Source organism: Platalea leucorodia (assembly GCF_965183815.1).
Source record: "Platalea leucorodia genome assembly, chromosome: 11".
In the NCBI taxonomy this organism is placed as follows: Eukaryota; Metazoa; Chordata; class Aves; order Pelecaniformes; family Threskiornithidae; genus Platalea; species Platalea leucorodia.
The window spans coordinates 21,781,471-21,800,401 of NC_138833.1; the positions used below are offsets into that span (position 1 = coordinate 21,781,471).

Sequence of the window (18,931 nt, forward strand, 5' to 3'; positions counted from 1 at the left end):
ACCAATATGATTCCAATGGAATGGAAAAAAACCAAACACTTTTAGAGCTTTAAGAACCTTTTTTTTTCTATATATTAGCCTTTTTTCAAATACATACATGGGAAAAATGAGGTAACTGTAAAATGTGCAAGTAACAGAGCAAAAAAAATTATATATATATATTTATATATATATATATATATATAAAAACTTTCTAACACAGAACACACGTCCTAGCACCTTCCGGGGAGCCGCGGGGGCCGCGGGGGTCCCACCGGAGGGCCCGGGGACTGGTATAATAGAACAGTAAACAGTCCACTATCCCACCACAGGAAATCATTGGTAAACAGTGGTATCTACAGCGCAGTCAGCAATCACAAACACCCTAAATAATTGTTTTTTAGTAGGTTTTTTTTTTTGTTTTTTTGTCGTTTTTTCTTTTTGTTGTTTTTTTTTTTTTTAAATGATACTTTTAGCTGCTCATTGGAATAAATTCTGCAGCACACGAGCTGTGAGCTTTCGAGTCGCCGTCAAAGGACCGTAAGGCTTTCCTGGCTCCCTGGGCACCGCGAGGGCGGGAGGGGAGGAGGGGGCGTCTCCGGGGGCGCGAGGCCGCCGCGCGGCACGGGGACTCCTTTGGTTATCTGTCACTGAGCGAGGGACGGGGAGGGGGCCGGGGTCCTGCCCGAGGGGCACCGAGCCCAGCGGTGCCAGCGCCCGCGCCGCGGCGGAGCTGGTGGCGCCAGGCCGGGGCCCTCGGCCTCGACGCTTCGCACCGAGGGCGGCCGCTAGAGAGGCTGGGGAAGGGAGGCAAGGGGGAGCCGGCCAATAGCGCCGTGCCGCTCGCTGCCCCCCACGCCTGATTGGCTGGGCGGGAGGCCGGGGCCGGCCCACCGGCGTGCTAGGAGAGGCCTCCGCCAATGGGGAGCGGGCCTACCTCAGCAGCCCGGTGATTGGCACCGCCCCTCCGGACCTATGGCGCGGCAGGGCGGGAAGCGCCGTCCCGCCCACCCACCTGCCGGGCGCGGCCGCTCGCCTCGCACCCAGCCCCAGCGCGGCGGCCGTGGCCACCGCCGGGGGCCAGCCCCGCCGCCTGCCCCCCGCCCCGCGGGGAGCGGCCCCCTCCCTCCCACCCCATCCCCTTGCACACGCCGCCGCCGCGGGCGCTCCCCCCCCCAACCCCCCCGGCCGCCGCCTCCCGCTCGGAGGGGCGCAGACCCCGGCGGGGACGGCCCTGAAAGTCTCACGGTCCTGCTGTGGCGTTGCGGACATGTGCAGTACAGTGCATGGCAGTATCAGCTGAGCACAAAAACCCCTCTCCCCACCCCCCTCACCCCACAGCCGGCTAGACGTAGCCAAGACCACGTTCCAAGCTGGTCAGACATGCATGCATATTTGTGAACATTTACATAGGGCTGGCGTCCGCTCGGAGGCTCCCAGGCGTCAGCGCCGCGGCGAGGGGGAGCGCCGTCCTCTCGCCCCTCCGCCACTGCCTCCCCGTCACCCTCCTCGCTAATTAATCATGCAAAAACGACGGCCGCGCGCGGGATTGCTGGAGCCGGGCGACGGCGTGGCGGCGGCTTCTCTCCCGGTCCCGTGTCGACGGGACGCCGGCCTGCCCGGCCCCGCGCGGGCAGGGGGGGATACGGCGGCGGGGGGCTGCTCACAGCTCCCCTCCCCGCGCCAGCCGGGGCAGGGCCGGGGGTAGCACTGAAAATACACCACGAGGTTATGGATAAAAACCCCCCCTGCTCCGGGGGCCGGGGGGCACCCGCCGCAGCCCGGCCGGCCCCCCGCTGCCCCCCGGCCCGAGGCACCGCGCTGCGCCGTCCAGCCAGCAGGACGGGGGCGTGGGGCCATTTCGATTCATGGCGGCGGGACAGAGAAACAACGGCGGGAGCAGGGACACCGCACGGCCGCGGGGACGGCGTGTGTCCCCCCCCCGTCCCAGCTGCCTCACGGGACGCCACATGGCCCGGCCCAGGGAGCTGCGCCGGCCGGGCACGGGGGAACGAACGGGGAGAGGGGCCGGGGCCACGCCAGCACCGTCGTCCCACCGGGGAAAGACCCCAAGCAGCCATAACCCTCCGGGGCTCCCCAGGGCAGCCGAGGCGGGAGAGGGGCCGCGCCAGGCTGCATGCAGGAGCGGGGACGGAGGCGTTCCTGCCCCGGCCACGCCGCGGGGTTGCTGGTGTCCCACCTTGGCCGCGCTCCGCCGGCCACCTCCTCCGGCTGCCCCCGGGGCCGGCCTGGCGCTCCGGCTCGGGGTGCCGCCGGCATGAAACCCGCCGGCATGAAACCCGCGGCGCTCCTTCCTCTCTCCTCCCCGCGTCCTCCGCAAGCAACGCCGAGGGGAGGAGCCGCCCGCGCGCCACTGGGTCAAACGGCCACGGAACCAAAAACGCGACGGAAAAGGAAACGGGAGGAAACCAAAAAACCCTACCGTGAAAAAAAAAAAACCAAAAAAAATAAAAGTGACAAAGGGAAAAAAACACTAATCCCCTAGCAGAGTACAAAGACCTGGAAAGTGATGGAGCAACAACAGCGTCTTTGGAGCGCGGAGGGCACGGCCACGCGCCTCCCGCCTCCAGCACAACACGATTCGGGGCCCGGGGAGCGCAGCGGGCAGGCGTCCGGCCGAGTCCGTGCCCCGGCGGGGAGGAGGAGGGCTGGCCGGGAGCCCGGACTGCTCAATGCTCACCACATCCGAGGAGAGGCTTTGGGGAGGGGGGGTAAGCGCAGGGCCAGGCCCTAGCAGCGGGCAGCGGCCCCCGCCCCGGCCCGGCGTCCTCGTCCTCTAGCGAATTGTGCGGCACAGCGCCCGCCAGCCTCAGTCCGCCTCCCGCTGCACCTCCGACGCGTCCGCCCGGCAGATGGGGCACGTGCGGTTCGCCTACGGGCAAGGAGATACGGGGGCAAGTGAGCGGGCGCCCCATGGCACCCGCTGCACCCAGGGCCACCCCTACCCCACCGCCAAGGGCTGGAGCACCCCGCAGCGTGCCGCAGCCCGGGAGTGCCTGATCCAGCCCGGCACGGTGCTTGGCCCCCGCGCCCAGCGCATCCTGTGTTGCATGGCACCGACACCACCCGAAAGGCAGCGCCCTGCGCCCGCAGCACCCCAAGAAGCCGCCCCACTCCCCGCAGCGGGCACGGGCAGTACCTTTAACCATTTGTCGACACACTTGGCGTGGAACTCATGGTTGCAGGGCAGGACGCGGAGAAGCTGCCGGGCCTCAAAGTCGCTGAAGCACACGACGCACCTGGGGGAGGCAGCCGTCAGTACGGCCCCGCCACGCAGCCACGGCCCCCGGCCCCCCACCAGGCACCCCCGTGCCCCCCAGGCTCACTCACAGGGTCTGCTCGGACTGGTGGCTCTCGGGGTTGAAGCGGTAAGACGGGAGGTGCTCGATGTCTGCTTTGGTGAGTCCCCGCGGCTTGGCCTCCCCCAGCCGCTCGGCCAGATTCAGCAGTGCCTGGAGGGAGACGCAGAGGCCGGCCCAGCTCAGCTCATGCCCCGGCACAGCACCCCTCCAGGCTCTCCCCACCCTGGCAGAGCGATCCCCAACCCCCCCCGGCTCCCCCATCCCGTCACCCCGCGGGGAAGCAGAGCCTCCGCACCTCGTAATTCTCCATCTCCACATCATCCACGTCCAGGTCTAGGCTGATCGTGGGCCCCACGGCCGTCGGCGACACGGGAAGCATAGAGCTGAGGAGGGGGAAAGACGGGGCAGTCGGTGTGGGGCCGCAAACCCCAACCTCCGCCCTGGCATCCCCAGGGCGGGGCAGAGCCACCCGTGCCAACACCGCGCCGCCGTGCGCCCCCGTCGGCGGTGCCACCGTGTCCCCCGTCACGGTGCCACCGTGTCCCCCGCGGTACTCACAGGAAATAGGGCAGGAAGCTCGGGTAGTACGGGGGGGGCGGCGGAGGGGGCGGCGGAGGGGGCAGCGCCTGCTGCAGCCGGTACCGCTGGGTGTTCAGCCGCCGGGGCATCATGTGGGGGTATGGCTGCGGGGAGAGACGGGGCGCTGAGAGCCGTGCCAGCCCCGTGGCGTCCCCCCGCCCCTCCGCGAGACGGGGACTCACCACGCCAAATGGCAGTTCTTGGTGCAGCGGGTCGTGGGGGAGGTAATGCAGCGGCACGGAGGGGGAGAGCGTGGGAGCGTGGTGGGACGGGGGGTACGTGAAGCCCGCGATGGGGTGCTGCTCCCCTCGCAGGTCCACGTCATTGTCTATCCTCTGCAGAGGCTGCGGGGAAACAGTTAGGCTGGGGGGGGTCCCCAAATTATGCTCCCCCGACGCTAGCAGGGATGCCCTGGGCATCCCACCCGTCACCCCCAGCTCAGACCCACGGAGGCTGCAGAAGGACAAGACTCCCAAGGTGATCTTTGTTGGGCCACAGGGCGCATCGTGTCCCCAAGCCCGTACCCCCACCCCAACTCACCATGCGCGGGTGCTGGGCTTGGAGAGGTACAAACTGCCCCAGGGGGGCCATGTGGGGCGGCTGGTGGGGGGGCACTGGCGGCGGAGGGGGGTGCAGGATGTAATGGTCGCTGGAGATGATGGGGGGGAACGTCTGGTAGGAGACGGGGAGCTGTTGCATGGCGCATGCCTGGATCAGCTGTGGGGGAGAGAGAGAGAAAAACGGGGGTCAGACACCCACCGTGGGCACAGCTGCATCCCTGCCCCCTCCCCAGGGCCTCCAGCAGACCCTGTGCCCCCAAAATATTGCACTCCGGTGGGCTCGGGTACCCACGCGACCCCCGGGCACCCACAGCCCGGGTCCCCTGTGGGTGTCCCCCACCGTGACTCACCGGGGGCGGGAGGCAGCAGAGCGGGTAGTGCTGTCCACTGAACATCACTGAGCATGCTGGGAGCTGCTGGGTGCTGCACCCAGGGATGTGCTGGCCGGCGTGGATGGGGAAGCCTTGCGTCGTGACGGTGGTAACCGTGTAGGAGAGAGGGACAGGTCCCTGGTGCACCTGAAGACAAAGCGCCGAGGGCACAGTCAGGGTACAGCCCCGGCTGAGCTGGCCCCGTCCTGGCAGGGTGGCAGCAGGGCGCTGGGACACAACCGCCCGGCACCTCCGTCCCACCGGTGCGGCCAGAGGAGGGGGACTGAGCGCAGGCTGGGTTCGAGGCGGGGTTCTGGACCCCTCTTTGCTCCCTGCGGACAGGCTGGCACAGCCTCCGACCCAGCACCGCCACCATGGACAATGGTAACAGTTGTGACGTGAACAACCCTATGACTGTCCCCAGCCCCTGGGAGCAGGGACCACCCTGGGCACACCCAAGGTGGCAGGGGGACCCCAGGCTTTGAGTGCTCAGAGAACAAGAGCACCGGCGGCCTCAGGGCCAGGTGCTCCCAGCAGCAAGCAACCGGCCAGAGGGGACCCAGGGACATGTCTTGGGACCACCGCCCCAGACACTAGCCCAGGGCTACCACAGGGTCACCCTTAGGGTTGGGGCTGGGGGCTACAGCACCTACCTGGTCATGCAGATCCACCATGAATGGGTTCTGGTGGGGCGGGTGAGCGGCCGGGTGAAGCATTCGTGGCGGCGTGCTGGGGAGAGCGTAGGCGCGGGGCTCATCTACAGGGATGTGCGGCTGCTGGGGGAAGGCAGGGTGCAGCTGGGGCTCATCCTGGCCCAGCGGGGTTGCCAGAGGTCGGTCGCGTCGTCCCCACTGACGCCTGGCAGGGGGGCTGCGGGGCCACCGCGGGAGAGAAACAGAGCAGGAGTGACCCCCGGGCCAGGGGCACCACAGCCCCGGGCAGGGTGGCCGCAGGCGGGTCAGTGCTAGCCCAGCTCTCAGGACATGGGGCCAGGCCAGGCTCCTCGTCTGGCTGAGGAGCTCCAGAACCGGTTCCTCTGCTCACCCTGCATGTGCCCCCCGCACAAAAGGGACCCCTGCTCCCCAGGGACCCATCGGCCAGGCCAGGTGGACGTGCTTCCCTGCCGCGATCTGCCCCCCCGAGCCCCCCGGGAGCCGGCGGCTTGCCCCAGCGGGGCCACAGAACCAGCCCCGCGTCCCCACGCACCACGGGTGACGGGGCTCCGCACCGCCCTGCGTCCCGTACCTTCGCCGGAGGTGGTCGGGGCTGCTGCAGGGTCCCCCCGAGAAACGGTGCTGGTTAAAAGGGGCAGAGGGTGGCCGCCTATTCACTGCCAGTTCCCATGGTCGCATTGGTGACGTCGGGAGGCAAATGGGTGCGCGGGACCTCAGGCTCCAGGCAGGGCGAGACACCAGCACCTTGGATCCTGCGAGAAGGACAGCGGGTCACAGCACCCCAATTCCGGGGGCTCCAGGAGCCCCAAATCCTCCCTGCGCCCCAGGCCTGGGCAGCACTGCCCCATCCCGCTCCCCCGCCGCCTGCTTTGGGAGAGGGAAGGGAGGAGAGGCACGGAGCGAGGCCGGGGCAGCCGCTGCACCCACAGACACGCCGGGAGGGCTTGCAGCCCGCCTGGCTCCCGCCCGTGCCCCCTCCACGCCGGGAGCCAGGCCACCCTTCCCATGCCCAGCCCTGCCACCCGCACCGCACAAGTGACTCCGAGCCACCCCAGCGCCGCTGTCCCCGCACGGCTCGGCCTGCTGCTCCCTCCCCGCGGGGATGGCGATGCCGATGACCGGAGCTCTTGCTGCTCCGGGACCTAGACCTGCGCCCACCCCCTCTCCCGGGGCTGGATGCAGCCCTGGCAGGGGGGTCAGGAAGAGCCCACGTCCCCCCCCCCCAGTTACTGTCCCCCCACCGCGTGGCCAGAGACACCCCCCCCATGCAAGACACGGACACCGAATGAGAGAGAAGCACTTGTTTTTGGCACAGAGAAAACCAAGAAGCGAAGGGCCCTGTGGCTGCGGCAGCGTCCCAGGCCGCCCGCCGGCTGACGGGGAGCCTGAACCGTGGCGTGGGGGGGTTTCCAGCGCGTCCTTGGCCCAGACGGGCTCCGGTGCTGCTCTAGGGGCTGCTCTCTCTTGCTGGGCTCCTGCTGCCGCCCCAGTGACAGGCACGGGGGGCTGGCGGGGGCCAGCGGGGCTCACGGCCCTGCTCTGGCTCGGTCTATGCCCGCCAACTCCCTGCCGCGCAGGGGACACGACCGCACGTCCCCGCGGAGGGGGGGACAGGCAGGGGCTGCGGCTGGAGCCGGGCAGGCGGCTCTGCTCGCCCCCCGCGCCCAGTGGCGTCCCCACGGCAGAGCCCCGCTCCCGCCACACGTTTCAGCCCCCCCAGCCTCAGTGAAGCTCGGCACTGCCCAGAGGGGACACCTGCATGCGGGACTGCGCTTCCCCAGGCTCCGTGGGTGCCCAGCCCCCCCCCGAGGCCTCCCCCGGGCACCTTCCCTCGGCCTCCGCAGCCACGGCCAGCAAGCGGGAGCAGCCCTGGCCTTGACACCGCACCCCACGTGCCCCTAAATCCAGCTCGCCCGCAGGCTGGTGCTGTGCCCTCCCAAAGCAGCTCCTTCTTCAGCCCTCCCTCCTCCTCCTCCTCAGTGCCCATGGCAGAGGAAGGGCACCCCGAGCCCGGGGAGCGCCGCTCGGCCCCGGGAGGAGGCTGGGGGGGGTCTCACCCTCGCAAGGAGAAGCTGCAATGTCACGCCTGGGTGACACCGACCGCGGCGGGAAGTCACCGGGGCGAGCCCTGTGCCACACACAGCTCTCCTCATCACCTCACCCCCGTCCACCCTCCCATTTCGGAAGCTGAAAGCAAATTTCCCTCCCTGTTTTGGGGAGAAAAGGAAAAAAAAAAACCCAAGAAGCCACAGGCTGAGCCCCCCCAAGCCCATCTGTGGCTGCCAGCGGGGAAGAGGCCCGGGGGTTTTGCCCCACGGGTGTTTTATTCTGCCCCCGAGCCCCTGCCCAGGGTGGTGGGTGCCCCGCCAGTGGGCTAGGGGCCGGGGTGCGGCGGCGGCCCAGGTTTAACCCCGCTCCCAGGAGCCTCCCCGAGGTGTTACCGCCGCCAGCGCCGCCGGTTCCGCATCCTCGCGTCCAGAGCGCACGTGGTACCCAAAGGCCCTGGGTGACCCCGGTGGGCACCTTCCAGCCCGGACACCGCGGCGATGGGCTTGGGGACGGGGAGCGCCTCCGCAGAGGGCCAGGACAGCCACGCCAGGGGCTCGCCTCTTGGCGGGACCCCCGGAGCAGGGGGGCTGCCCGCGCTCCCAGGACGGCACCCCGAGGGCTCCCGCAAGGCGGGACGTCCCCGGGTCACCGGGACGGAGACGGGGCTGGCACGGTCCCCGTCCTGCCACAACCAGCACCCACCCTCCCGTCCCACGCACCGGCGCACCCGGTTCCCTCCCTCGCCCCCCACGGCTGGGAGCCAGCGGCCACCCCGGGCAGGGTCACCGTGACCCCGCGGAGGCCACCGCAGCCCCGGAGCCCGGGGGACCCCGCAGCCCCTCGGTGGGGCGGGGGGGAGGCCGCCGGGCCCCGCCGAGAACAAAGTTAGCAGCGCGCCAGCGCTCACGCCCGGTGCCATCTGCTCGGGCAGCACCGGGCTCCGGGGCTACCGGGGGAAGCCGCCCGCCCCGCCATCGCCGCCCCGGGGGTCCTGCCGCCCCGGTACCACCCCTCGCCGCCTCCGTCCCGGCACCCCGGGCTCCCCGCCTTTCCCAAGCGAGCACCGCCGAACTCCCCCGGGAGCGGGGGTCACCGCCGGCCCCGCCGCACCGGCAGCCCCGTCGGGAGGGCCGCCCCGCCGCCCCCAAACCCGACCCCCGGTCCCTGGAGGCGGAGGGGGGGGGGGGGGTCTCCGGGACGGCGGCACATCCCGGAGCACCCCGCCGGCTGCAGCACCCCGCCGGGACACCCCACCTTGCACCACCCCGCCGGGGCACCCCAGCACCCCGGGAGCGCACCCCAGCCCGCCGCCCCCCCTTCCCGGGGCACCGGCAGCCCGCGGCGGAGCCCCGCCGGTGCCGGGCCGGGCGCGGAGCTGTGGCTTTAAGAGCGGCCGCTCCGGGGCCATGTGCTCGGCGCCAAACAAAAGCAATAACAAAGGCGGCCGCCGGGCCCCGCCGCCGCCGCCCGGGGCAGGTACCACCGGGGCTCCGGCCCCCGCCGCCCCCCCCCCGGCCCCGCACCTACCTGCACCGATGGCCTGGGCCGCCGCTCCGGTGCCGCTGCGGCGCCCCCGCCCCCTCCCGCCGCTCTTTGTTCGCCGACGCCGGGCCCGGGCCTGCCCCCCCCCCCCCCCCGCCCGCCCGCCCGCCGCCGGCCCTCCCTCCCTCCCTCCCGCCTCCCGCCCCCCGCCGGGCCGGCCCCCTCCCCGCCGCCGCCGCCGCTCTTTCCGGTGCCTCTTTTGTTTTCCGCGGCGCGGAGCCGCCGCTGCGGGTCGGGGCAACCGCCGCCGGGCCGGGGGAGCGGAGGGGGGTGCCTGCCCCTTTAAGAACCGGCGGCGGGAGGCACCGGACCGAGTCACAACACTCGGGAGGCCCCGGGAGCGCGCGCGGCTGGCGGGAGGGGGGGAGCGGGGGGGGGAGCGGCGCGGCGCGCGCGCGCCCCACGTGACCAGGCGTGTCACGCTCCGCAGCCATCTTGGAGGCGCGGGGCCACGCGGGGCAGCGCCGGGCCTCCCCCTCCCCCCCCCCCGCCGCGACGGGGGGGGCGGTGTCCTAGCAACGGTCTCCATGGAGAGGGGGCCCCTTAGCAACGGGGCCCGGGGGCGGCGCGGCCCGACCGAGACCTCGAAGGGCCCCGGTACCGGTAGCGGCCGCCTCGCCCCGCCGGGCCGGGGAGCAGGGCTGCGGGGGGCCAGGCGGAGGTGGCGCCTTACCTGCGGCTTCGGCAGCTCCGTGAGGCCGGCGGGCCCCGGGGGCCAGCGGCACCGGGCCGGGCCGCCGTGCTCCCGCTGCCGGCTGGGCGGAGAGGCCGGGGAAGGCGAGGGGAGCGCGGCTCCCCGGCAGCCCCCCGCCTGGGACGGGGCGATGGAGAAGCCGTTCCCCTCCCGCTCACCGCTGCCGCACCAGCCCCTCTCCCAGGGCATCTCTATTTGAATTTCCAGGCACCATAAAAGCCCCTTTTCCATCAAAAAAAAAAAAAACTCCTGCTCGCTCTCTCCCCTCGATTAAACACGGAGCAGGGGCTCCCCGGAGCATCCCCGGGCGGCAAACCCGCGTGCCCCCGGCAGCGCCGCTCGCCCCTCGAAGCCCCGCGCTCGGGAAAGCGCGGCAGCGGTTTTGCCGAAAACCAGATGCCGCATCCAAGCCAAACTTCCCCGGGGTCGCAACGCACGATTAGAAATTCCCAGGTAGGCGAGCGAGCCAGCCGGCAGCCCTGATGTAATGCCTATAAACCAGCCCTCCCCTGACAGCTGGGCTTTCAAGTGCTAACATCCAAAAGGGAGCTAATTAATTTGTAACATCACCCCTTTTAAAGAAAACCTCAGATCGGTGGCAACGATTTAACGATTCAGTAGGCTCACCATTGCGATGAGCAGTCGGATTGGGTTTTGCCCCGTCCCGGCTCCGTCTCGAGGCCAGTTTGCCGGCTCCCACCTCCTCACCCCGAATCCAGGCACGAGGATCCCCCGGGGCATGGAGCATCCTGGGGCAAGCTCCCTCCACCACGACTGGCGCCAGGCCAGCTGCTGCTGTCCCCATGGCAGGGGACACACGGGACAGGCAAGCGGCACGGCAGGACATGGGGCAGACCGATGACGGGGTCAGACCCCCTGTGCTCATACAGGCACCCCAGGAGGAAACAGCCAAAGGACTGAATTGTCAGCCCAGACCTGAACCATCACCCTCAAGGTCTGCTCTGCTACAGCCTCTTTGCTTCAGGAGCTGGGGGCTAGAGGGAAGAAGAGGTAAACAGCACTCTGCACTTTGACCTTGCCGTTATTTGTGGGGCAGAGGCATCACCGCACCCTTACGAGGCTGCCAGGACATGGTCTGATCCCGGGCAGAGCCCGGGCAGCAGGCAGAGGGCACAGATGGTGGGTATCTGTGCAGACACTCCCAACCCGCTCCAGCCTCACCAGCTCCTCTGCGGCCAGCAGCTATCGATGTCCTCAGCGTGGTGTCGGGAGAAGCCATCAATGGAGCACGGCTCGCCGGTGAGGCGCTGCTCGTGCTCCCTGCCCAGCCAGGCCGGACGGTTCCTGCGGCAGAGCCAGGTCCAGCCACGCCGCGTGCGGCCGTGCTGAGCCTGCCCAGCCAGCTGCCGCGAGGCCGGGGCACCGCGCGTCCAGCCCAGGGTCAGAGCACGCAGAAGGGGCTCAGCCCACGCCTGCCCCGTGCCATCTCAGGAACACAACCACACACGCAGCCACCAACACGATGCTGCTCCAGAGCCCTGCCTGGAGGAGCCACGCGAGGAGCCCAAGCGCGCCCCTCCGATGCCACAGCAAGGCTGGCCACGGACAGCGGCACTGGTCAGTGCTTCTGGGCCGGGACAAGGGGTCCCCAGTCCAGCCACCGAGACCTGTGACACCCCAGGTGAGCAGGACCCCCCGTGCCAGGCAGCAGCCTTAGAAAGCTCTCTACCTGCGGGGCCTGCTTGGGCTGAACCCGGCTGCTCCGCAGCCGACGGGCGGCCCATCCTCGCCCTCACGAGAGCCAGAGGCCGGCAGAACCGAAGCCTCCCCAAGCCCAGGCTCTTTAAGGCACCATCTGCTGCCGCAGACATGCCGCTTCCCCTGCCCCCTATATAGGTCAGGTCTGTCACAGGATTAGCCGGGGTGATTCGAGTGGTGTGAGCACGTCTCCCACTGGAGGCACGCTCTGCCCCGGCCTCTCCCCAACACCCAGCGTGCCAATGGCTCACCTCCACGCTCTCCCTGGCCTCTCCCCCAAGTCCAGGGAGAAGAAGAGGCCCTAAAATCCTTCTCTCCCCTCCCCAGTGCCTGGAAAACAAGCGGGAAGAAACCAGTACCAAGAAGCTCCCAGGCTGCAGGAGTGTCCTCACCCTACCCAAGGCCCGACGCAAGCACCAGGGGACACGGGACACCCCAACATCAGCAGCTACCGCAGGGTGAAGCGCTTCTCCGCTGGGGAGACAGGGGAGCGAGGAGCTCCCTCCCCGCTCCGCACACCCCGGTGGAACCGAGTTTGCTGGCAGCGGAGGCAGGACGCCTCTGCCGCGATCGCACGCCACCCACTCACACCCCCAGACTGACAGCACTCCCGTCAAACGCCTCCAGCCACACACACGTGGAGGATGCTGACATGAGGAGCGAGGAGCTGCACAGGCAGCGGAACTGATAACGCCCGGTTTCCTGACGATCTCTCCCACGTGGATTCTCTGATGTCTAATAGCAAGGCAGAGCTGCACTGCAGAGGGAGAACTAGCAGCATCTCCCTCCCCACAAGCCAGAGCTTGTAGCAAGCCGAGACCTTTGAGACAGCCAGCACACCTGACACCTACCACAACTGACACCATCCAGCAAGTTCAAAGCAGAGAGCAGAAGACTCGCAAATAAACAGTAAGCTTGCACAAGCCTTCATTTCCTCAGGACAGGGTAAATAATCTGCAGAGATAACTCCACCTTCCTTCATTTGCCCTAGAAACACCGGCACGACCTGAATAACGTGACCAGAAGGCTGCTGGTGGAGCAGCCAGGCCCAGCTCAGGTACCTCTGTAGCTCAGCAGCATTGAGCAATGGGTGGTGTCCTCTGCTCGCCTGCGTGGACTCTTCTGCCCCGGACAGAAGCCCGGTGAACCACGCTCACCTCCGTCTGTCCTGGCGTCCTGCAGCAGCCGGTTCCGCAGCTCAGTTGCACGTGGGTGGGGAAAGAAGAGCGAACGCCACCACGTCTGTCCCCAACCTGCTGTCTGGGCGGCCTCCCCGGTCCTCCCCTTCCTTCCTACCACGAGACACCGAGGTTCAGGACTCCGTACTCTTCTGCCCTTTGCATTTTAGTTCTCTTTTCTGACAGCTCTTTCCTAAAACAGACCCAATCTCTCCTTGGGCAGAGCCAGCCCAGGCAACAGGGATTCCAGCCCCGCTCCCCATCCCCGCACAGCGTCCCTGGGAGTCCCCAGCTCACCTGCCACCTCTTCACACGCATCCTTCCCCGTCCAGCCCGCTCTCTACATGCTGTGGACAGTGTTAAGAGCATCTGCCAAGCGAGCGGCCGAGGGCAGGAGGGGCTGGGCTCCAGACACCTTCCCCACTGTTCCGCCAGCTGGGCTCAGGCTGGACCCCTCCGCCTCCCCTCCCCGCTGCCCTTCTGCCGCCGGTGCGCGGGAGGCAGAGCGGCAGCGTCTGGCGTCGCGGCTCCAGCGAAAGGATACGGGCAGAGCCAGAAGCTGGTGGACGGCAAAGAGCAATTTCGTTACCGCTCAGCAAAATGAAGCGTCTCTCAAAAGCACTAGTGACAGTCAGGAAGTTGGGTTGGGTGTTTTGTTTTGCATTTTAAGAAGCCTGCAGGGACACCGACAACCTGCAACGATCATTTTCGGAAAGGAGCTTAGAGAAATTCATGATTTTCAGCAACCATTTACCCTCTTTTGTCCTTGATTTAAAATTTGCCAGGAGGCTGCTTACAAGACGCACCGAAACAGGCAGTGACCGCTGCCTTAAGCGCGAAGGAGTCTTGCTGCAATACCTCCCCAGTACCTCACTCACCGAGAACCCCACACCAGTGCCCAGGGATGGTTTTAAGAGCAAAAACATGACTTCCAAGCTGACAGCCCCTGTGCACAAAGAGCGACTGTGCGGTGACAACAGAGCAGCCTGGGGCACGGGAGCTGGCTGACCTCTGCTACAGCTCTCGCCGGTGGATTTTTATTGTTCACCGCTTTCCCCAAGCGCAGGCACGGAGAGAAAAAGCAACTAAGACACTCGGCTCAAAATGCAAACGCAGCCAGGGAGTCCCAGCACAGCAGGGAAAAGACAACCTGCCAGAGGGGACCGCGGCTCAGCGCTGCCAGGCTGGAGGGGGAAGGACCAGAGCCCCGGCTCTCCCTTCCCAGGGGCGCCAGCGAGAGGTCACCACCACGCAGGCTCGCCCGAGAGGAAGCAGCTTCCAGCACGCAGCATCGCAGGCCAGTCCTCCGCTCTGCGTGGTCGAGCTGAAATCCCTCGTCTTGCTTTCCAAGGAAAGCCCACAGCTACAGCTCCGCAGCCAGCAAGGCCAGGCCTCCAGGGACCGGGTTGCAGCTGGAAAATAATACTCCCAAAGCCTGTCACGAGCGCTGCTTGCTGGGGACACTGCTCGCCTCGCCTTCTGCCATGCACGCAGCGAAGCAGGGAGCCCTCCCAAACCACCCTGTTCCACAAAACCCAGACAGCCTATATTGGACACAGGCTGCTCGTGCCCTGCAGGCTCCTGTCGTGAACGGCTGAGGACTTGCAGGTGCAAGGGTGAAGAAAAGGATAAGCACCCTGGGGTGGCTCTGCTGCTTGGAGAGTTGGCAGGGTGGCTTCTCCCAGCACCCTTGCAAGCCACCAGCACGGATCCACGCTGCTCCTCACCAGAACTGACCTGTCCCAGGGAGCCACGCAACACCCTCGTGCGGGTTGGTGACCGCAGGGCTCGGGGCCTGGCTCTCACAGGGCCTCTGGGAGGGCTCCCCAGCACCCGCAGCTTCCTCAGACGTTTTAGCAGCCTCTGACACATCGAACTGGCACTCTGTGTGCTGCGCCTGCCCGGTGGGTACGCAAATCCCTTGGCCACCCATTCACCTACACCAGGGCTGGTGACAAACTGCAATTCTCCAGCTCGCCCCGAGCCGGGAGCCAAGGGACGGTGGGAAAATGCTGTCCACCAGCTCCTCGATTCAGAGATGAAAAACCAAAAGCATCCAAAAGCTCCATGCTTTTCTGCCGAAAACCAGCACCGTGCCACTCGCCGCTGGCTGCCCAGCCACCACCTCCCCAGCCGTGCCCCGCGGCCGGCCTCACGTGACGGTGAAGTGGATGCACACAGTAGGAGTGGCTGTAGTGACAGTGCTACAGCTTGTGTCCGACACACAGCTAAGCCCAGCAAATCCCAGCACTCTGCAGCTCTCATTTACAAACCCCACACGCTCTGCGCAGGTACGCAGGCTTCAGCGAGAGCTCGGTGCCCGCGGCCCCGGGGGAAACAACACCTGGGGGGGGAAACAGCCCGGCGAGCACAGAGAACTCTCCAGTGTTCACCAGCACAAGGACAGGCCCACACCAAGCCCCAGGGACAAGGAGAGCTCTTCTTACACCAGTCCCAGTTTGGGCTGGGAGCCCACCTCCCCAGGGCCAGCCCCGCTGCGATTTCAGCACAGATACTCCCGCCGGGGAAGCAGAAACACCCAGCAGGACAAGCAGGACTTCGCCCTGTCCTGCTCTGCTCTGAGCGACTTCGCTTCACTCCCCGCTGCTGCCCCGGGGTGGCAGGACTTCGCCGGCTCTGCACACACCTGGAACGATTGCTGCGAGCCAAAGCCCGGGCCCTACCTGCCGGCTGTTATTTCATTCCTCTAACAGGTCCATAAAACAGGGATAATTAAATCTCCCCTAAACTCTCTTCCATTTAAAATAAAAATCTATAGTCCCTATTTCATTAGCTGGCTCTGGGTTTTACAGCTTGATCAATTCCCCTCGCAGAGCCCTGGTCCCAGGCAGGCAGACGCAAACACACAGCGGGCAGCTTCCACGGTGCGAATCGATGGGGATTCGCAAAGCCTCCTCTCCCCGTTCTTTGTTCCTCGCTCACCAAAGGGGAGCCGCGCGCCGCGGCAGGTAGGGACGGTGCGTTTCACCGCTCAAGGGAACGTCACTGCCACGCGCGGCTTCAGAGGTCAGATTTAGCGCCTGGCAAGAGCGGAGGCAGCAGCAATGCTCCCCCTCCAGCGAAGGGAGAGCCCAGCACGGGGCCCCAAAAACGCAGCCGCGACCCTAAAGGCGAGGCAGCCCAGCACGCAGGCGGGGTGACGCCTCCCCGCCCGCTCCAAGGTGAAGCGGGACAAGGCTCGGCTCCCGCGGCCGACGGCTGGAGTCGGAGCCCTCCGCCAGCATCGACTGGGAACCAAGAGCAGCCGCTGCCGCTCCGACCTCCCCGCGCACGAAGTGGAAGAGACTCGTCGCAGAGACCCGAGCGCACAGCCTCGCCGCTGCCTGCCCTTCCCAGCTCTCCGCTGCTGCCCTGCCACACGCCGCCGTCCCCCCGCGAGCGTGCCAGGCCGGTGGCTGGAGCAGCCGGGGCTCCAGATGGCTCTCGCCACCCCTGCAAGCCTCTCCCTCCGCTGCAGCGAGGAGCTACCAGCTCCTGGCAGCAGATGGAGGGACCACAGCAGCAGCGAGAGCCGCACAGACAGCGGACGGGCAGAGCGCCCGCCTGCCCACGGAGCAGGGACCAGCACCCCGGGCAGCCCTTGCCCCGGGCCAGCACCCAGGTGCCACCCAGCACCCATCGCACCATTTCCCTCTGCTCCGGGCATGCATGCATCCCTCCCTCCCTCCCTCCCGCCTCTGCTCAGCCAGAAAGCAGCAGGATGCCACAGTCCTCGTCCTGCCGGTGCCAGGACATGCCGCGGAGGCAGCCCCGGGGGGAAAGCCCAGCAGCCCCGGCCCCAGCGAGCTCTGCACCGGCTGCACAACACCGGCGACGGATGGACCACACCGGCTGGGCCCGAACCCCAATCTCTGCCAACCCGCCTGCGGGCAGGCCAGCACGCCGGTACCGGCCAGGGGACATCGGGGCACGTCGCTGGGACGCAGGAATAGCCACGTGTCAGCGCGCCCGGCTCCAAGCAAGGCCACGGGGGGACAAAGCCCCGCCACCTCACCGCGGCTCCTTGCACGGCTGAGTGCAGGGAGGGTGACACCGGAGCCTCCCAAACGCACCCAGGTGGCTCCCGCCTCACCTCCCACGCCAACACCCGCGCCGGCTCCGCGGGCACCGCTGCCCGAGCGGAGGGGCCGCAGTTCACCTGCTAAACCAAACCCACCGCCCAAGGGGCGTGACGCCGCAGAGCGCGGCTCCCGCCGCCCGGCCAGCCTCAAAGCAAACACCCAAAGGTGACAAACAAAGGCACCCGGCAGGCACTCTGCATTAGCAGTATTTTTAGACACCGCTATGGAGCCGGCCTTATTATTTTCATTGCAACGTGCATAATTACCCACCATGCACCGCAGTGACATCAGACGCAGCCTGCTCCCCTCCGACAGCCGGCGAGGCCGGCATCCGCTCCTCCTCCCAGGGCTCCCGGCCTCGGGAACCGACCGGGCCCCCCCGGGCACGGCCCCGCCGCTGCGCACGGGGGCACTCGGGGTCCCGGGGCATCAGAGCCAGCAGCGGAGCAGAAACGACCAAGCGAGGCGGTGACACAGGACGGCGAGGAGGCGAGCACAAGGCCAAGCTCCGGAGCTGCAGACACGCACGGCCGGTCGCGCCGGACCGGTGCAGAGCTTGCGGCCCAGATGCCGGCGCAAAACCAAGCCGCATTCGCGGGGAGCAGCACCCGCCTGCCCGCGGGGCTCAACTCCTGCCCGGGAAAGCGAGGCCGGGAGCACGCCCCAGCTGCCCGCAGCCCGGTCCCACGCGTCCTCTGCGGGACAGGGCTGCCACGGGCCCTGCACGAAGCCCGCGCTGCCAGCACGCAGGCGGCAGGGTCGGTGGCTGCCACCGCCACGGGTGCCACTGCCACGGGTGCCACCGCCACGGGTGCCACCGCCCCGTCCTTTGGGGTTTATTTGTTTCCTACCTCTTCCCCATTTCCAACTTTACCAAGAGTTTCGCCGCTTCCCCTCCCATCCCCTCTCGCACACCGGGGGCTCGCCCCGAGCCAGGCCCTGCTTACGGACCCCGGCTGGGGCAGCAGGGCCCGGGGGCTCCGGCAGCGGCGGACGGAGCATCCCCGGGGCGTCCGGCGAGTCAGGGACACGGAACGGAGCCGCGGATGCCCAACCGGGGACGCGGGAGCCCCCCGAGAAGGGGCTACGGCCAGGCCAGCCCGGGGCCAGCCCCGCTCTGCCGGCGAGGCCCCGAGAGGCGGCCGGGCTCCGGCTCCGCCGCCCTCCCCGGTGCCCCGGGCAGCCCCTGCCGCGGCCCCCCCCCGCCCCCCCCGAGAACCGGGGGCTCCTCCCGCCGGCGTGCGGCTGCCGGTGCACCGGGCCCTGCTGCCCTTTACGGCCACCGAGCCCCGCTGCAGCCGCCACCCCCCCGCGCACCGGGCCCCGCGCTCGGCCCCGGTCCCGGTGCACCGGGCCCCGGCCATCCGCCCGCTCCGAGCCACCGCGCACCGGGCCCGGCCCGGCCCCGCCGCCCCCCGCCCGCTCCTCCGCCCGTCGCACCGGGCTTCGCTGACCGGCGCATCCGCCCCCCCACACACACCGGGCCCTGCCTGCCGCCCTCCCCGGTGCACCGGGGCCGGCCTCCCCGCCCCCCTGCCCCGGCCCTACCTACCTCCTTCTCCCGGTGCACCGGGGCCCGCCCGCTCCCTTCTCCCGGTGCACCGGGCCCTGTCCTCCACAAGCCCCGGGCCCTGCCCGCCGCTTTTTCCCGGTGCACCGGTCCCGCCCGCCCCCGGTGCACCGGCCCTGCCCCGCGCAGCCCGGGCCCGCCGCCGCCGCCTCGCCCCGTACCTACCGGAGGGGCGCCCCCGCCGCTCGCGGGCCGCTCGGTGCCTGCCCCGGCCCTGCCCGCCGCTCAGCCCGCTCGCATGGCGCGGCGGCCGGGCCCGCCGGGCTCGGTGTGGGTCCCGGTCCCGCTGCCGCTCCCGCTCCGGCCTCGGCCCGGCCTCAGCCCCGCCTCATGGCGCCCCCGCCGCCGCGATGGAACCGGCCGCGCCGCGCCGCTTCCTCCCCCCCCCGCGCCGCGCAGATGGGCGCGCCCGTTCCCCCCTCCCCTTCGCCGTACTGCGCCTAAGAGCGGCGCCGCCTAAAAACACGGCACGGCGGGGCGCTCCGGCCGTAACGCTCCGAGTGGCAGCGCATGAAGACGCCTGGCTGGGGGTGGGCTGGGGTCGACGGCCCGGGTCAGCCCTTGGGAGGTGTGGGGGGGTCCCGGGACAGCCCAGGGGCAGTTTGCAGAGG

The 18,931-nt window shown here is 68.5% G+C and overlaps 1 protein-coding gene across 2 annotated transcripts; it reads right to left on the reverse strand.

Annotated features, from left to right (window-relative positions):
• Window positions 1-2,479: 2,479 nt before the first annotated feature.
• On the reverse strand, window positions 2,480-18,642 carry RNF44 (ring finger protein 44). 2 transcript variants are annotated; one of them, XM_082324571.1, is made up of 11 exons: window positions 18,486-18,642; window positions 6,058-6,238; window positions 5,466-5,682; window positions 4,792-4,959; window positions 4,422-4,598; window positions 4,064-4,225; window positions 3,861-3,985; window positions 3,598-3,685; window positions 3,331-3,452; window positions 3,140-3,239; window positions 2,480-2,872 (listed from the first exon to the last, which is right to left on the reverse strand). In XM_082324571.1, the coding sequence occupies exons 2-11, from the start codon at window positions 6,162-6,164 to the stop codon at window positions 2,810-2,812; spliced, it is 1,329 nt and encodes a 442-aa protein (XP_082180697.1). In that variant the 5' UTR covers window positions 6,165-6,238; window positions 18,486-18,642; the 3' UTR covers window positions 2,480-2,809. The 2 variants fall into 2 exon arrangements, with proteins under 2 accessions (XP_082180697.1, XP_082180698.1); XM_082324572.1 differs by having other exon boundaries at window positions 18,482-18,592.
• Window positions 18,643-18,931: the final 289 nt, after the last annotated feature.

Coding starts and splice junctions, on each gene's coding strand:
- RNF44 (XM_082324571.1), bottom strand. CDS start 6,164: ATGCGACCATGGGAACTGGCAGTGAATAGGCGGCCACCCTCTGCCCCT. Junction 3,453..3,597: donor TGGAGATGGAGAATTACGAG/GTGCGGAGGCTC, acceptor GTCTCCCTCCAG/GCACTGCTGAATCTGGCCGA. Junction 3,240..3,330: donor CACCAGTCCGAGCAGACCCT/GTGAGTGAGCCT, acceptor TGCCTCCCCCAG/GTGCGTCGTGTGCTTCAGCG.